A 16930-nucleotide genomic window follows, 5' to 3' on the forward strand; every position below is an offset into this window, starting at 1 on the left:
ATCCTGTCGGCTCTCTGCAACGTGCGGGGCTGCTGCTCCGTTCCCCGCGCGCACACACACACACACACACACACACACACACACACGGTGGATGCAGGAAAAACCGCAGATGAGACGTACAGGATGACCTAAATTGAGGATAGCTACGCTAGTTATTGTAAGTGCAATGATAAGTTAAAGTCCAATAAGTACTTTATCAAACCGTATGAATGTGTGTCCCAGCCCAGGATAGGAAATTAACTAACAATTTAAAGATCAACAAGCCACTGACAGTGACAGATATGTTGATATTTGATTCATTCAATAAATTATTATTTTTTGTCTTAAATCCACCAGCCATTTTCATATTATACCAACATTTGCAGCATCCTAAGCCTTTTTGGTAAGGTTCCTAGGAAATCTCAGCCCAGAGTAATTAATTAATAGCAATAATTATTATTCTCCCCAAAACAAGTTTCCTTTTTAAAGAACTATACAAAAGAAATTGCAACTTTTTTTTGCAACTTTCACTGTCTCCCGCAACTTCATTGCAACAAACATGCAAAAGACATCGCAACTTTTATCGCAATTCTTTTCAAAAGCTCCCACGAAATCAGGCATTTTGGGCTGCAACAATCTCAAAAAAAGGCAGCGAAATCCTGGAGGGACTGCCCTTGTGTGTTTTTTCATGTGTTATGTTGCGCATTCACCAGTGTTTTTTGTTGTTGTGGTGCGTGTAGGCTACTCCTGATTTTGTCAGTCATCTCATCTCTTATATGCTGTGTCTCTATGATCCTATCCTGTTCTATTCATGGTAGCCTACTCGTGGACATTGCGCCATCATCACGTGCTGCAGTAGGGGGGCCCGCCTTGATAATCCTGCATAAGGGCCCGGTGTTCGCTCGTTACGCCACTGAGCGTCACAACTCCCGTGAAAGACTAGTTTCACTATCTGAATTTGATCCATTCGGTCAGATAACATGTGGAAAGTCTAGGAGAGCCGCATGATTAAATCATTTAATCTCCATTCAAGATAGCGGAGCACTACACCGAAGTAGCCGGCTCGGCTGGCAGAGGTCTCTAGTGCAACCGCTCTTTAGGCTGCACAGTGCAGAAGCAGTCCTGATCATCCGGGTATTTTTTGGCTTCGTGATGGCCTCATGCGCTTCACCTCGAATGTTGTTGTTATACATTCATGCGCCCATCTTGGAACTCGGCCTTCATTCCGATCTTGACTACACACCTGCAAAGTTTTGTGACTGCATCCTGCACCGGTAGTGACACCATCGCTGACAAAATCGCTCCACAGACAGACCAATAGACAAACATATGAACACCTGGCTAAGTGTTCAAAACCACCTCTGTGGTAGTTCCCACTACCGTATGTGTCTCCAGGACCACATGTTTTGCCATGATGAGACACACATGCACGCACGCACGCGCACACACACACACACACACACACACACACACACACACACACACACACACACACACACGAAAACAATACCAATGTTGCTGTCACGGCTGCCTCAAACCCCAAGTACACAAATTGGTGTAAACAGGCTGTCCACATACTTCTGGCCATAAAGTGTATCCATCTTAAATCAGGGTAAGGATGTATACCATCCTTAAATTGTTCCAACAGAACTGCTCCAACTTCCTGTGGTCCCTTTAACACAATGAATTCTCCATAATCACCATGCCTATCTCTTACCAAACAATTTCATATAATTTCATTATCTGCTATCTTATCCACGATCAATACAGTAAGACAGACAGAAAACTATAGCCGGATATGATCTGCTCATTATTAAGCTGTGATGAAAGGCCAAATTACAATAGATGACTAAGGAGCTGAGACACTGAGACGACGGGTGTGTCTTTAAAACCAGAACAAGGCTGTAACTGTGCAGCGCTGACCGCTGAGAGTGCAGTCAAGGACACTCATTTGACATGAATCACACAGAAGTAGGAAAGTGAATGGTGATGAAGGGTTCTGGGTGTCCCATGTTTGCTGTGTTTAAGGTTTTCTGTTTGTGTGTGTGTGTGTGTGTGTGTGTGTGTGTGTGTGTGTGTGTGTGTGTGTGTGTGTGTGTGTGTGTGTGTGTGTGTGTGCGTGTGTGGCCACTAGAGGGCGCCGTCACTATAAACGTAAATTTAGGTCTTAATTGCTGCTTGAACAAACGACTTATGTGGGCGTTTTTCAGGGGAGGCTCTTAGTTGTAAAAACATTACGTCAGAATACAACATAAAAAAACAAATAAGGTGAACACTGCCTTTCTTTGATATGAATTGAAACGATTAATGGGAAACAAACTGCATCAATGACATCACATGTGACGCTATCTTTCTTTGATCAATGTGAGACTTTTTAACTCGACTGAGCGGGAACACAATGTCAGGCTGAATGAATGAAGTGTACCAAAATGGAAATTCAGTCAGATTATCAGGCTACTTTTGTGGTAGCATTTGATTTTCATATTTTGGCATCAATGCAAGTACCATTAGTAACATTAGTAACATTCCTGATTTTCCAGAAAATGTTCTACATTACAATATATATCCATAATGTGTTAAAAAAAATATGACATCTTCTACATATCTAAAATATATAAAATATCTTTTTCAATTGTAATTTATATCAATCAACAGACTAATAACACAAAAAAACTGGTAAAAAAGGTCCCATTGTGCTGCCATGTAGTGTGCCATGAAGTTTGCTTTCTGCTGCCCACTTTGTCTCCGCCTCAGCTGCTGATGTCACAGTACCAGGGGCGGGACTAGAAGGGGGGCACTACCCTCCCCATTCCATTGGGCTAGAGTGCTGTCAATCTGACTGCCTGTTCTGCCAATTTTCCCAGCCCTTGTCACATGACCAATTAATTCCATAGTTTAATTCCTTAGTTTCCATGAAGACCATCCAAAATTCTGATACCATGGAACCAGCACTGGGATTGTTTTTAAAAAAAAAAGCAGACTGAGCTTATAGAAAATGTGTATTGTATAAGGGTTAATGCTGCTAATGTTTTAAAGTATGGCATTCATTTAGAACAGTACTGTCTGTTTCAATGGAACTCTTTTAGTAGGTGTCCTATAACACTTTTTTTATGGACACCCTGCAGCCAATCAGAATCAAGTATTTACCCAGACCATGGTATAAATTGTAATATAAAATTTATTGAAAATAAAAATAAGTGAAACTAATAATGAATGTGATATTTTATTTAGCAGAATTAAATTGTGTTGTTCTATCCTATTCAATATTTCTAAGCAGATTTTCTATGCTGTATTCAGAATCTCTTCCCCCCCCCCTCCCTGACTGACTATTGGTCCCCTCTGTGCCACCCTACTTAAAAAATCTTGAAATCGCCCCTGCATAGTACCTCTTGGGAAATTCACATTCTCAGACAAAAAGTCACACCACTTCCTCCCTCACTAACTCACTTATCCCAAAAAAACATTTTCCAAAATTCTGTAGGGAGAGAGGCTGCAACAGTGAGTGTAAGTAATGCTTTAACATCAAATCATTCTCCCAACGTGAACTGTTGCTTTAATGTGAGGAATGCAGCTAAACCACGGGGACCGGCTCCAATGGGACACACCAGACAGCTTTCCTCACAGATTAGATTTCAGTGGGAGAGAGATGCAAAGAACAGTGTGTACTACAGTGTGTGCCAGTGAGGTCGACAGAGCTGAAGAGGTCCAAAGTATTTTCCTGCTACACCTCTAAATAAACCTGGTTCAAAACAGGACCAAATTAGAAGTTGAACGTCTCGCCCACACATCCATCCAGCCTACCTGTGGGTTGTCCTCCATGACACAGCGGATCTTCTCCACCACGTCGATGCGCCGCTGTCGGTGCAGGGCGTTGATCAACTTGGCCAGGTTGGCGTCGCTGTCCCGGATGGTCCAGTGCTGCAGCGCGGCATACGCTCGCTCGTGTTCTGACGAGTAGCCATTAGAGAAGGCAGCCACCTCCCTCTCCGTGACGTTGGCCAGCGACTGATAGATGTCTATCCACTGGGTGCCCACATGGGCCGCCACCAGCTTCAGGATATCCACCCCTGAGCAGGGGAAGAGAAAGAAAAGTTAGAGAACCCGCACTTAAATTTGAAAGAAGAGGGCTTGTGATTAGGGTTGGGTTAAAATAATTTTCCAATTAAAATCGATCATTGTTTGAGTGATCTGATTTTTTAATACATGCCCTTTTCACCATGGATGTTTAAGGACATCACGTGACGGGCTAGGAGAAGTTAAGAGGAAAGCATATTTGTGTCCCGGTAATACTAAACTCAAAGAGACATGTTGTTTTTACCTAAACCACAATCTTTTTTTTTTCTAATCTGAAACTAAACGTTTTAGTGCCTAAACATAACTGTCGTCGCCGACAGTCACCTTTTGTCGGCTAAACTCAACTGCAACCCTCACGGTGCCCTTTACTTAGCTCACAGTCACCTTTGGTCGGCTAAAGTCCTACCTCATTGATATCAAATCAAAACTGTAAACATAATCGAATCGATTCGGGAAACCATTGGCGATATCCAGCCCTACTTGTGATCATTTGTTCAACCACAATACAAAAAAGAAAGAAAAAAAATGAGACTCCGATGATTGCTGGATTTCCTCTTAATTGAATAATGTAGGCCAGTAGCTGTGCTAGCTAACAGGATGCAGCAGCAAGCAATTGCCTCATTTCTGACTAATGGAGCCCTCATGCTATGTGCCACACAATACACCATTGTTCTCTTTCTGTCAATTACACTGAACTTCTATATGGTGTCTGTATGAGAGTGTGTCTGGAATTATACCGTTTCAGCTTGTGCAACTAGTGTGTCATCTTATGTGTGTAAATTGGTCCGTTTATTATGAACAAAGTTGTGACCTCCATTTCTGAGTTAGTCGGGCCTCAAGCAACCCTAAATGTGACATTAGAAGTTGTTATACAGAACAGTATAACAATAGTACTGCATTCTGTTGGCTTTCTTTTGCCGCTTGAAAAGTATAATTTACATATCTGTCAACTGTAGGCCAGAACTGGAAGATTTGTTTTGCCTCATTCAATGACAAGGCACCAGCCTGTTCCCTAGCCAAGCTAGCCAGTTTAACATGCTTTAAAAGGAAAAGATTTTACATGTCAAAGTCAAGTTTCCAGATGGAGAAGCCTGTGAAACAGTTGTATAATGTCTTCTGTAGCTCTTAAGAAGTTTGGAGAAGTTTGAGAAAATTACTCAAAAGACATCACTGTAAACTCATTTACAGAAAATATGCATTTCGAACTGTCAGCGCGGAGTATGAAACACAGGCCAAGTTTGAAGGACTACACAAAAGAGTCCATGGAGTTACATCTTGGTAATAGTTGAGCTTAACCTATACAAGAGACTAAAAGTCAGGATGTTAACCATATACATATACCATGAAATGTGGTACATATATCCATGGTCACCAGAGGATGAACACTTTTGAATTCGGTGATCCCCTGACTTTTCCTCTAGCTCCACCATGAGATTGGTGACATATGTGGTTTTGAGTTAAATGTTTTGATACTATTAGATGGATTGCCATTAAATATGATTCAGACATTCATGTCCCCTTCAGAATAAATTCTACTTGTACTCATGATTTTAATTTACTGCCATAATAAGGGTCTAATAAGTAATGGTGGTCTTAAAAATACTACAGAGAGCTGAAATATGGCTGTAGACTCTTATGTTGCATTTCCACTGCATGGTACAGCACAGCTCAACTTGACTCGCTTGGAACAGTCCTTTTTTGGTTTATCCATTGACAAAAGTTGTGGATGGTACACCTTGTACTTTATTTGGTTTCACCTCCGTTAAGGTTCCAAGTGAGTTGAGTCGATACTAAAAGGTGGAACCAAAACACTGCAGACCACTGACTGGTCAGAGAGAATCGTCACATGCGCAACAGAGGACATTCTGCACAACCCCGCCATTTTTAAATAGCCAAGCTACCATCAATAGCGACCACAATATTTTTATTTACTCAACCCAGATGGCAGCCCGCAGACATTACGCGGTTAGGTTGCCGATGAAAGGACTCAGTGAGAGAACACACTGTGTTTGTGTCACGTTGAAGATGATGTCACGGCGGTCTCGCGCTGCTTCGCTATGACGATCAGCTAAGAATCCTCCTACATTGAGGGGGAAATATCTGCAGTGGAAAACAAAATTGAAATCGGTACCTGGTACCAAAGGGAGTCGAGCCGAGCCGTAGAATGCAGTGGAAATTCAGCATTACAATAATCTTGTTAAAGGAGGTATAGTCTCGCTTTGCCAGACCCTCCACACGCTGCGGAGCAGAGGGGGGTCTGGCTACTCAACACAGCAATCTGGGATGGGAGAAAAATGTGCCCTGGTTTATTGGCTTTTCTTTAAACCAATCACGATCGTCATGGGTGGCACTAAGCTCTGCACAGAGCCGCTGTAAAATAGTTGTGCGAGAGAAAACTCAAGATTGATCAGATAGTCTAGCTAGCTGTCTCAATTTACCATGCAGCGATCTGGGGAGCAGTCAACCATAGTTCTCATAAATCCACCAAAGTTTAAAATTAAAGCCGAAGGAAACAGACATTCATGCATCCAGCGGAATGCATGAACGGTGCTTTCCCTATCAGGTTGTCCAGCTAAGTCATGAGGCCACTGGCACTCAGGGAGCTCAAAGATTCCACTCTACGCAACATATCCACCTCGTAACCAACACATCAGCTTTCCACACACACATGGTCAGGTTTACACACATACATACTAGAGATGCACCGATAGACCGGCCGGTGACCGGAATTGCAGGTCAGTCTGACATATGCCGATTTCATGCCGGTCAATGCTACAATTAACGGACAACATAAGTTATACGTGTTACAGTTTTCAAGGACGCACACACACACGGACGCGACAGCACAGTCTCTTTTTCCTTTCTCTCAACTTTTCCGCTGTGTCGCGCGTACCCGCTCGCGGTGCGAAGCGCGTCCTATTCCTATTATCCTATTAACCTGCAACATGTCACCTGTTTGGAAATTGTGTGCAGAAGATAACAAGTTTGCAATATGCAACACCTGCAAGGAAAAAGTAGGGCGTGGAGGGACGACACCAAAAACCAAAATCACATTTTTTTAGTTAGATATTAGATGTGAAAAGAAGGAAATGGTTCTAACATTGCACTTTAGAGGTGTGTGAATTTCCCGCACCAGGAGTAAGTTATATAGTTCTATTTTATAGTGATCCATTATCTGTTCAAAAAATTTTGAATGTTCTGTGTTATGTGCTATGTTCTGTGCAAAATATTCTATTAAAGAAAAGATAGAAAATAAATATTTGTGTGTGCTGTAAAGAGGTTAGACAAAATGAAATCGGAATCGGCTAAAATCGGTATCGGCTGGCCTAACTCAATGAAAATCGGAATCGGCCTAGAAAGTTGTAATCGGTGCATCTCTAATACATACACAGGGTGATGCAGAGGCAGCATGGCAGTCTTGGATCTCCCTGGATCAGCTTGGGCAATCTCTTATTTTAGTACGTAGACACACACGCCTGTTGTATGGTTGGAAGTGGTGGAATACACAGAGTCATTCATCTTGAAGACAGACAACTGTCGAGCCACTGCTGCACTGAAAAGAGAAGGATCTGATTCTCAAAAGCTTTTGTGACTACACCAAACATGTCAGGTTGGATCTGGTTCTAATCAATCACAGTAGAGAATCGATCCAACCTAAAACTGAATTTAGACAAAGGAGAGCTCACCATTCCCAGTGCTACAGTATAATTTATTAGCATGTTTCCTTTTTGGTTACATTTCATATTTGGTATTTTAAGTTCACACCACTGTCTTTCAAGGAAAACCAGGGCTTGTAAAAAGAGGTCACATTGACTTACAAACACGTAAAAACAAATACTGGACCTGTCAACACTAGTTAGTTATCTGGTGCTCATACAGTACCAGTTAAGTATAAGTGAAGTAATACTAAAACATGTGCACCAGGGAAGACTGCATTTTGCTCTTGAATCATTTTGTCTTTAGTCTTTTGGCTGACTATCAGAGGACAACTATATCTATCTAGTTATGCTTTTAAATCTACATGAACAACAGTTTAACTGCATATTTTAGCTTTTAAGGTTTTCTGCTGTTGTTTTGGATATTTCTTTTGAAAGAGCAAGGCCCATTTATATAAAAGTGGCTTACCCCCTATGTACACTGAGCTAATTAATGCATACTTGGGTGGATCCACTATCAAAAACCATTTTAAATTTGAAAAAAAATGGAGTCCTATTTGGCAATACGAAGGCAATGCTCTCAACACAAAATGATCCTTAGGTGTGCCCCTTACTACTGTATGGAAGAAAACAAACATCAGCCTTGACTACCTGTGTTTAAAGCTATAGTGCGTAGTTTCTGTCTCCCCCATGAGGAATTCTAAGTAATGACAACAAAACTGCCAGTGCGTCCACATGATACAAGCCTTCCGTGACCGCACACAGTTGCTAGTAACCAAGGAGGACACAGAGGATTAAAAAAAAAAAACATGATGGACTGGAGGTAATTATCTTCACTTCACTTGATTTTCTGCGTGCGAAAGTCGGCCATGTGAAAGTCGGACGACATAATCTTCTGAACATAGCCATACTGAGAAATACAGAGAGAGTTGTGTGGAGCTGATAGTCTTGATTAGCTTTGTATCAACTCATTTGGCAATGGCTTCAATGTAACGGACGTTCATTGATGTAAAAATGTTACGCACTAAAGCTTTAATTCAACATGGATAAAGAATTACAGCCGTTGCTGAACTTGTTGTCGATGCTAGCAGCTGTTGTGCCGTTACGTTCGGCATTTTAGAATGCTCCCACTGCCTACATGTGCAAGAGGCAAGCTATTATTCTAGTGACAATTCCTTTGGCTGCAAACATGCCTAAATCCAGGATGATTCAGAGAGATTAAATGGATGTAAGCCAGTGGTAGTAATTCATGGCTCGACAGACAACTACACACTCATGTGTACATACATATACAGACAGAGAAATGCAAGCACACACACACACACACACACACACACACACACACACACACACAAGCCGAGAGGGAAGGATGAATAGACACGTGAAGCCTGCAGAACACACACTACACCTCTACACTCATTCTTCTCTTCCCAATCGTTTGCATAAACCCTAATCACTACATGGTTAACCAGAATCTTTACCTAAACCTAATTCTTATTTTAAACCTGAACCAAGTCATAACATAACCATTACCCTCAATCTAAATAAACACAAAACCAGAGCCCCCAATCTTAAACTGTCCCTGAAGTGAAAACGGACTTCCTTTGACCTTATTTTGCAGTGTCCACACACACAACACACAACACACAAACACACACACAATCCCGTACTCCTCCTCAAGATTAATAAACATGTGTGTATCCTGGAGGGACCCAGAGGACCTCACGTGCCGAGCCAGAAGGCGACTCTTATCCACTTTGCTCGCCGTAACACACAGCGACAGAGGAGAAATCCCCCTGCTCTGCATGCCTCACTGCCACTGCTAGCTGACCACATTTAAATGACCTATATAAGTCTCGTGCTGATTCAGTATGTCAGCCTGCGGATGGGATTATGTGTTTGCATGGGGTAGTAGTAGGATGGAGTGTGTTTATTTGTGTGTATTAGAGTGTGTGCACATGCCCTTGCCTTATGTGAATTTATCCAAACTAACGTGTTTGGTCAAACCGTCAGATAAGGAGTGATACAGCTGCCTGGACGGGACAAACTGTGAGCTATCCTGAAGGTGCACATTGACACAAGTGTCATGTTTGCATATATTACAGCACGTCATGACACAGTGTTTTTTGTTAACATTTTTTGTGTTGGAAAGTACCAAAAAAAGTGTTGTGTCCCATCTAGACTTGTGTTGAAAAAGAGTCCTCCTATTCGGCAGTGCAGGTGATAATGACTTCTGTTGTGACACTATACACAAAGTAACTATCAAAAGTGCTTCCTATTGAAAACAATAAGAAATGGAGGTCAGTACTCAAAAGAAAGGTTCTCAGTGGAAACTGTATGTATCTTTGTATAAGTGAAACAGATCAACAGTTATTCAGAATCCTAATATGTTTAGTAATTCAATGCTCTTCACACTTCTTTGATATTTAAAAAAAAAAAACTAAGGTTAAGCTAGCTATAAAGAGTAGAAATATTTGTTATCTAGTATGATTTTGTCTGAAGTTAAAGTTGAGTCAATCAACAGAAAGTTAAATCAACATTGTTCAAGTAATTTATCAAGCAACAAGAATACATCCACAAAAGCAGCTCAGTTAAGCAAACAATGCTAACAGTGAAAATGTTAACATTTTAATGTTTAAAATTCTAGGTTTACTATAACTGCCATCTTAGTTTTGCATGCTAACATGCTAACCTTTGCTAATTAGCACTAAACACAAAGCACAGCTGAGGCTGATGCCATTCATTTTAAAAGGTAGTTGGTCATAAACCTAAGTACTGGACAAATAGAAATGTCAACATCATGGTAGCATTAGTGAAAACGTCAGGGGATCACAGAAGTCATATAAATTCATCCTCTGAGTATTATGAATGTCTTAAAGAAATGTCAAGGCAATCCATCCAATATATTTATAGAAGAGAGTTCAGCCTGGACCAAATTGGTGGACAAACCACCTGACCAACCAACATTGCCATCCCTAAAGCCATACCACTAGAATGACAAAAATGCCAAACATTCGCTGGTTCCAGCTTCAAGAAATTCAAGGTTTTCTGCTCTTCTCGGTTTCATATCACAGTGAAAGTCTTTAGGTTTTAGACATTTTCTTTTTGTAAAATATATAGCTAAATAGTGGAATAAAATACAGTAGTGTGGTAAAGGGGGACAGGACTAGGGCTGGGTACCGAATTGACTCTATAGTATTGAGTATTGAAAAATGCCTCGTCATTCAATACCCAATTTCAATACCTAAGGAGTAAATATCATCAGTATCAGGGAGCCAATAAGCATGCAGCATGCTTTTACCAAGATCTAATAATGTTTGTGACCGGCTGTCTCACGTTACACGTCGTAGAGACACGCAGAAAAAAACACTACGTTACGCACAGAGATGGGACTCAAGTAGTAGGAGGAAATAAATAAAAAGATTTGTGCCGTAATGTGTAATTACTTTTTTTTAAAATTGGTATTAAAAAAAGTATCTTTTAGAAACTGGTAACAAAATCACGGTATTGGTATTGGTATCGAAGATTTTTCAACGATACCCAGCCCTAGACAGGACAGATGCACAGTTCTCCAAAGCACAAAGTCCAGAGTGTGGTGAGAATGGAGCTAATTGTAGTTTCAGTAAAGAGCAACAGTGAGGAAGCAAACCATCCACAACAGCTTGAAGGAAACGGTTGGCACTTGATTAAGATCCTCAAAACTGCACACAATGGATCCCTGTGTCTGTCTCTCAGCCTCTCAATACACATGGAACAAGGGGAGTCTTGGGTATTGTCTTTGTTGATTTAAAAAGTACTCTCGGTTGTTGTTGTCTATCTCTACATCTCTATTGCAGTGACCTGATTACATGGAGGATCAAATGAACAAAGAAGCATGTCTGTAAAAATCCACATAGATATGTTTAGAGTTTATGATAAAGCAGAGACTCACTGCGGATCCTCTTTCTCCACAGAACTATTACATTATGACTCTATTACACACATCTCTCCAAAACCAAGGAAAACAGTCCACCCTACTCCAAACTGCAATACTGAACTCCCTGTTTGGCTTATCAGCAGCAGCCCACCTGTCCACCTCAGGTCATCCTAACAACAAAGCATTTCTCCTCTATAAGCAGTATCACATTCACCTCTCCTTTATCCTCATAATGACCAATGGCTAACTGGTGTCCAAAACATCAGAGCAAAGCTGAATAAGCAGGTAAATAGATGCTGCCAGACAGTGTGGATCTCACATGCTATTATACAAATAAAACTATTCTTTATATCTCAGCAACAACTGCTCTAGTGGACCTCCTTTGTTTCCAGCAATAAACAACTTTGGTTGTAAAGGAAAACACCCAGGTGTAAAGTTGGGGGTTTAATTAGGTGGCCATACATCCATCTACCACTGCTTATCCAGGTGCAAGATGCAGTGGCAGAAGGCTAAGTAAGGCTGCCCAGGCATCATTCTCCCAAGCCACAACCTCCATATCCCTCTCTCCATCTCCCTTTCCCGGGGCAGATGGGATATGTGATCCCTCCAGCATCTTCTGGGTCTGCCCTTGGGTCCTCCCAGCTGGACGTGCCTGAAAAATCTCCCTGAAGAGGCATCCAGGAGACATCCTAACATACTGCTCTAGTGGAGCTTTTGTTTGTTTCCTATACATGACTTTGGTTGCATTGGTAAATCCCCTGGTATAAATTGGGCGGGCATCCATCCATCCATCCACCTATCCATTTACAATTGTTTATCGAGGTGGCAGCAGTCTAAGCCAGGTAGCTTGGGCATGCGTCTTCCTAGACAATTCTTCGTGGGTGGTCCAGAGATGTTCCCAGATGGGATTTTTAAACCCTCCAATGTGTTCTGGGTCTGCACCAGTGTCTCCTTCCAGTTTGATGTGCCTAAAAAACCTCAAAGCAAGGCCTCAACAAGGCATTCTAAGCAGATGCCAGAACCACTTCAAGTGGCTTCTTCTGACACAAAAAGAGCACAGATTGTACTGACACCAGATGTCTGAGCTCCTTACCCTATGTCAAAGGGTCTCTGAGGCCCAATTACCCTGCAAAACAAACACATTTCAGTCGCTTGCATCCATAATGGCCTTTTTTCGGTCATTATCATACGATCGTGACCACAGGTGAGGTTTGGAATGTACTGTAGAATGACTGGTAAATCGACAGCTTCGCCTTCACCACAACAGTTGTCAGCATGATTGTTGTCTGTGTGTTGGTCTGTCTCTCTCTTTTTCCATCTTACACTCACTTGTGAACAAGTCCCCAATAACTCCTTTACTGTAGTGGCAAACTTCGCTGGTAAAGCCACACAAAAAAGAATGTAATCATTCAATCAGAAAAACATAGGTTATATATTGACCTTTGCAGAAGGTTTTAGACAAATTTGAGCAGTTTGAAATAATACAGTTTTGGATTTTGGATCGGTTCTGCAACCTTGTAGCCCTCACTACAATTACAGAGCATTCTGAACATGCAAGGCATCTAATTTTCGCAGAGCTGGCTGGTCTTTTGTTCAAAGCAACAGCTGTGGCTTATGGGTGCCCTAGCATAAGTGTCCAACACATCATATAAATGGGAAAATGTGATTGTGGGAAAGGATTCTGTTTTAAGCAACAATGAGGTTTTGAGATTTCAAATTAAACACTGAAATGAAAAATGGTTAAGTGAGGGAAAAAAAACCAATGGATCCAATAAGTGGTCTGGCTCACTTCAGCCTCCTGTTATTGTGTGCAATATGATGGGAAGCAGGGTGCTTTGTGCATCAGCATCTTTTCAAATACCCTTCTGTTAATCACATCATATAGCCCTCTCGCGTTCAATTTCGATGTCTGAACACAACGTTAAATTGGTGAAATGTATGTGTGGCTTTGCGGGAGCACAACAAGCTGTGCTCTTCACAATCAAACCCAGGCTGAACAATGAGCAGGCTACCTCGGCCCACCCTGGTACTGCACAGCGCAGTATATTCTAACACGTAGCTCCCCGCTGGGCTTGGATGTGGAACTTGGCATTAGTAACGGTGTGGATGTTTAACGAGGGAGGATGGTGGGCAGGTAGAATGTTGTTTTCCTTCATGTTTTCCTCTACAATCTGCATCTGACTTTGGAAATATATGTTGTAAATAATATGCCTGGTGACCACAACAAGGCCAACCTGCCTCTATCTGATGTTCTGTGATGTTATGGGTTTTCCATGTTTATGACCAGTAACTACAAACTGCATACTATACATTACTGATGAACATTTTCCGAAGTATACCATAAGGTCTTGGATTGATGTTCTAAATCAACTTGGAGACATTTTAAAACACACATAATTTAATTTCATTGCTGTGTTTATCATGTGTTGATGAAACAGAATTCCGGCTGATCTGAAATCTGAGATTTCAGCGTGCCAAAAAGCTACTTTTTGAAAACAAAAACAAAACCAAATTCCAATTGTGTCCACCTTTGCTTACTGTTTAACTTTCAGGTTAATATTTGTTTTCATGGCTAGTAATGCATTACCTATTGGCAGCCGATTATCAAATTTCTGATTTCCCAGTGTCCATGAACACACTAACAACGGCTGTCAAAACAGTTCTTGCTTGCAATTGCATTACCAAGCCACAAAAAGTATTTCTGAAAATGTTGGTTAATAAAATGTTCACTGTGATAGATTCTGATCTTAGAATGAAACATGTCAAACATGTGGTCCTTAAGGATTCATTATACTTCAAGCTAATCGGTTTATATCCGTTCCGAAAAGACACGTTTGAAGGCGGCGCAAAAAGCTTGCGGTCATAGCCTCGTATTGGCTGCATCTTATTGGCTCCAACAACTCTGTTTTTGCGTGTCTTTGTGGTCTTGACACAATGAATAAATGGGGATTAGGAAGCATCGGTCAGTCTCTCCCTTAAAGCTATGATTGTAGTTTTTATCTCCCCCATGAGGAATTCTAAGTAATGACAACAAAACTGTCGGCGCGTCCACATGATACAAGCCTTAAGTGATCGCGCAAAAAACATGATGGACTCTTCAGAAGAGGAAATTATCATCACTTGAGTTTCTGCGTGCGAAAGTCGCCGGACGACACAATCCTCTGAACATAGCCACACTGAGAAATCCAGAGAGTTGTGTGGAGCGGATAGTCTTAATTAGCTTTGTAGCAACTCATTTGGCAATGGCTTGAATGTAACGGACGTTCATTAATATCAAAAAGTAACGCACTAAAGTGTGCAAGTGTGGCCGGGTTAGCTCAGTTGGTAGAGCAGGCGCACATATATAGACGTTTACTCCTCGATGCAGCAGCCACGGGTTCCACTCACGACCTGTGGCCCTTTGCTGCATGTCATTCCCCCCCCTCTCTCCCCTTTCATGTCTTCATCTGTCCTATGGAAATAAAGGCCTAAAATGCCCAAAATAATTATCTTTAAAAAAATAAATAATAATAATAATAATAATAATTATAAAAAAAAATTAAAAAGAGCTTGAGACGCCCTACTTTGCACCTCTGCACACCTGGCTAGGGATATAATGATACACTCAACTCACAATTCGATCAGATTCACGATTTTAAATTCCCAAATACAATTTTCTAGCCATTTTTTTTTTTAACAGAATGAGCTGCAGACAAATGACTGGAAACTATTCCTTTATTTATATAAACTGTGCAAAACAACAGATATGTCCTCTTATCAAAAGTGCAACTGAAATTGTATTTTTATCTTAAATAACAAAAATCTACAAAAAAATGCATCGTTTTAAATTTTAAAACAAATCCCACATCAAAATAACTAAATAAATTGAAATAAATCTCTTGAAATCAATAAACTAGGAAAACGTCTAGTGGCGTCTGAAGTCAAACAGGTGAAATCAAAAGTAGTTTACACCCTAGGCCGTTTAGAAATTGCATTGCGATACATTTTTTTTTTTTATCTCAACCAAGCTAACCTTTATACAACATTTTTGTGATTCCCTTTTATTTAAATTTGACTGCTGAACCCATGTTTCATATTTAACAAATAGGTTTTTCAGATCCTGTGCAATAAAAATCTTGCCCGTGGCCCTGGAAAGCCCCTTTCACTCCCTGCTGTGGAGGAGTAGCAGTTTTCACTACTTCCTGACCGGCTCTGAGCAAATGCCAAGTACTGTACGTGTGTGATCTGTGCTTTGTCGTTTCCTTTTCTTTTTTCCTTTATTGCCTGAGTGTTTTAACTGCTCTAGTAAAGGTGTATTACAACCTTCAAGGGGAGCCAGCCACGCACCTTGAAAGGATTAAGAAGCTGTTTTGTTTTATGTTCCAGAGAGTGAATAGCAGTGTAAAATGGCTGTTTGGGTTGCATGTGTATACATATATCGCCACGTAAATACATTCACATGGGCGCAAAATCACACACACACACACACACACACACACACACACACACACACACACACACACACACACACAAAAAGGTCAGTTTAGAAATCGGTCTTTAAATGTCTTAAAGGCTTTAACATGGATTGTCACACAGAAATAGGTTTTAGCTAGACATGTTTTCACAATTAGTTACGCATAGTGGCAACCTAAAGGGGCAAATAGTATGAGTCTAACTGTAACTGATAAGCATGAGCAGCATTATCTTTGTCTTTGGATTTGAGCAGCGGGTTTGAACTAATCAACAATAACAAAAAGACAGAAGAAAAGTATTGTATTGATTAAATTTAAATGGAATCGGTTCTGTCTGACAGAAAAGTGCTAGGCTATTTGCGTCCCATCCCCTACCAACAGTCAACGTTGGTTTCTTTTAACAATAACCAAGATCTTTCCCTAACCTTACCATGCAGCATCTTTTTCTTTGACGGGCATAAGGAGTTTTGGAAGGCAATGACAAATGACCTATTCTGTCCGGAGTAGAAGCCAATAAGACTTTGAGTACCAGGAGTGAGAAACACTGTTGTAACACAATTCAGATGATTTCCTACGAAATTTGATTGGCAGTGCAAAGGCTGGTTACCATTAATGGTTTGATTACTTTGGTTATTTGCATCTCCTTACAGAAAATTACACTGCTTTTGGTATCTATTCTTGGCCATACAAGGTTGATCAGAAAAATTAAATCAAAATCATGCCTTGACTTGGTGTGGTACTTCAGACTGTTGAGTTAAAACTCAGATACAGTAAGTTAAAGGAGTAGGAAAAATCCTCTTTAAATTAGAACCATCTGAAAGTAGCCCAAGGAAACGATGCCAGTGGAACTTAAG

At 40.9% G+C, this 16930-nt stretch overlaps 1 protein-coding gene across 1 annotated transcript in view; it reads right to left on the reverse strand.

Annotated features, from left to right (window-relative positions):
• tnfrsf21 (tumor necrosis factor receptor superfamily, member 21) overlaps positions 1-16930 on the reverse strand; it is a 64684-nt gene that overhangs the window by 17247 nt on the left and 30507 nt on the right. The window contains exon 4 of the mRNA XM_078274605.1: positions 3781-4046. Within this exon, the coding sequence (XP_078130731.1) occupies positions 3781-4046 (266 nt within the window). The remainder of the gene's footprint in view (positions 1-3780; positions 4047-16930) is intronic.

This window comes from Sander vitreus, chromosome 18, assembly GCF_031162955.1.
Source record: "Sander vitreus isolate 19-12246 chromosome 18, sanVit1, whole genome shotgun sequence".
Classification (NCBI taxonomy): Eukaryota; Metazoa; Chordata; class Actinopteri; order Perciformes; family Percidae; genus Sander; species Sander vitreus.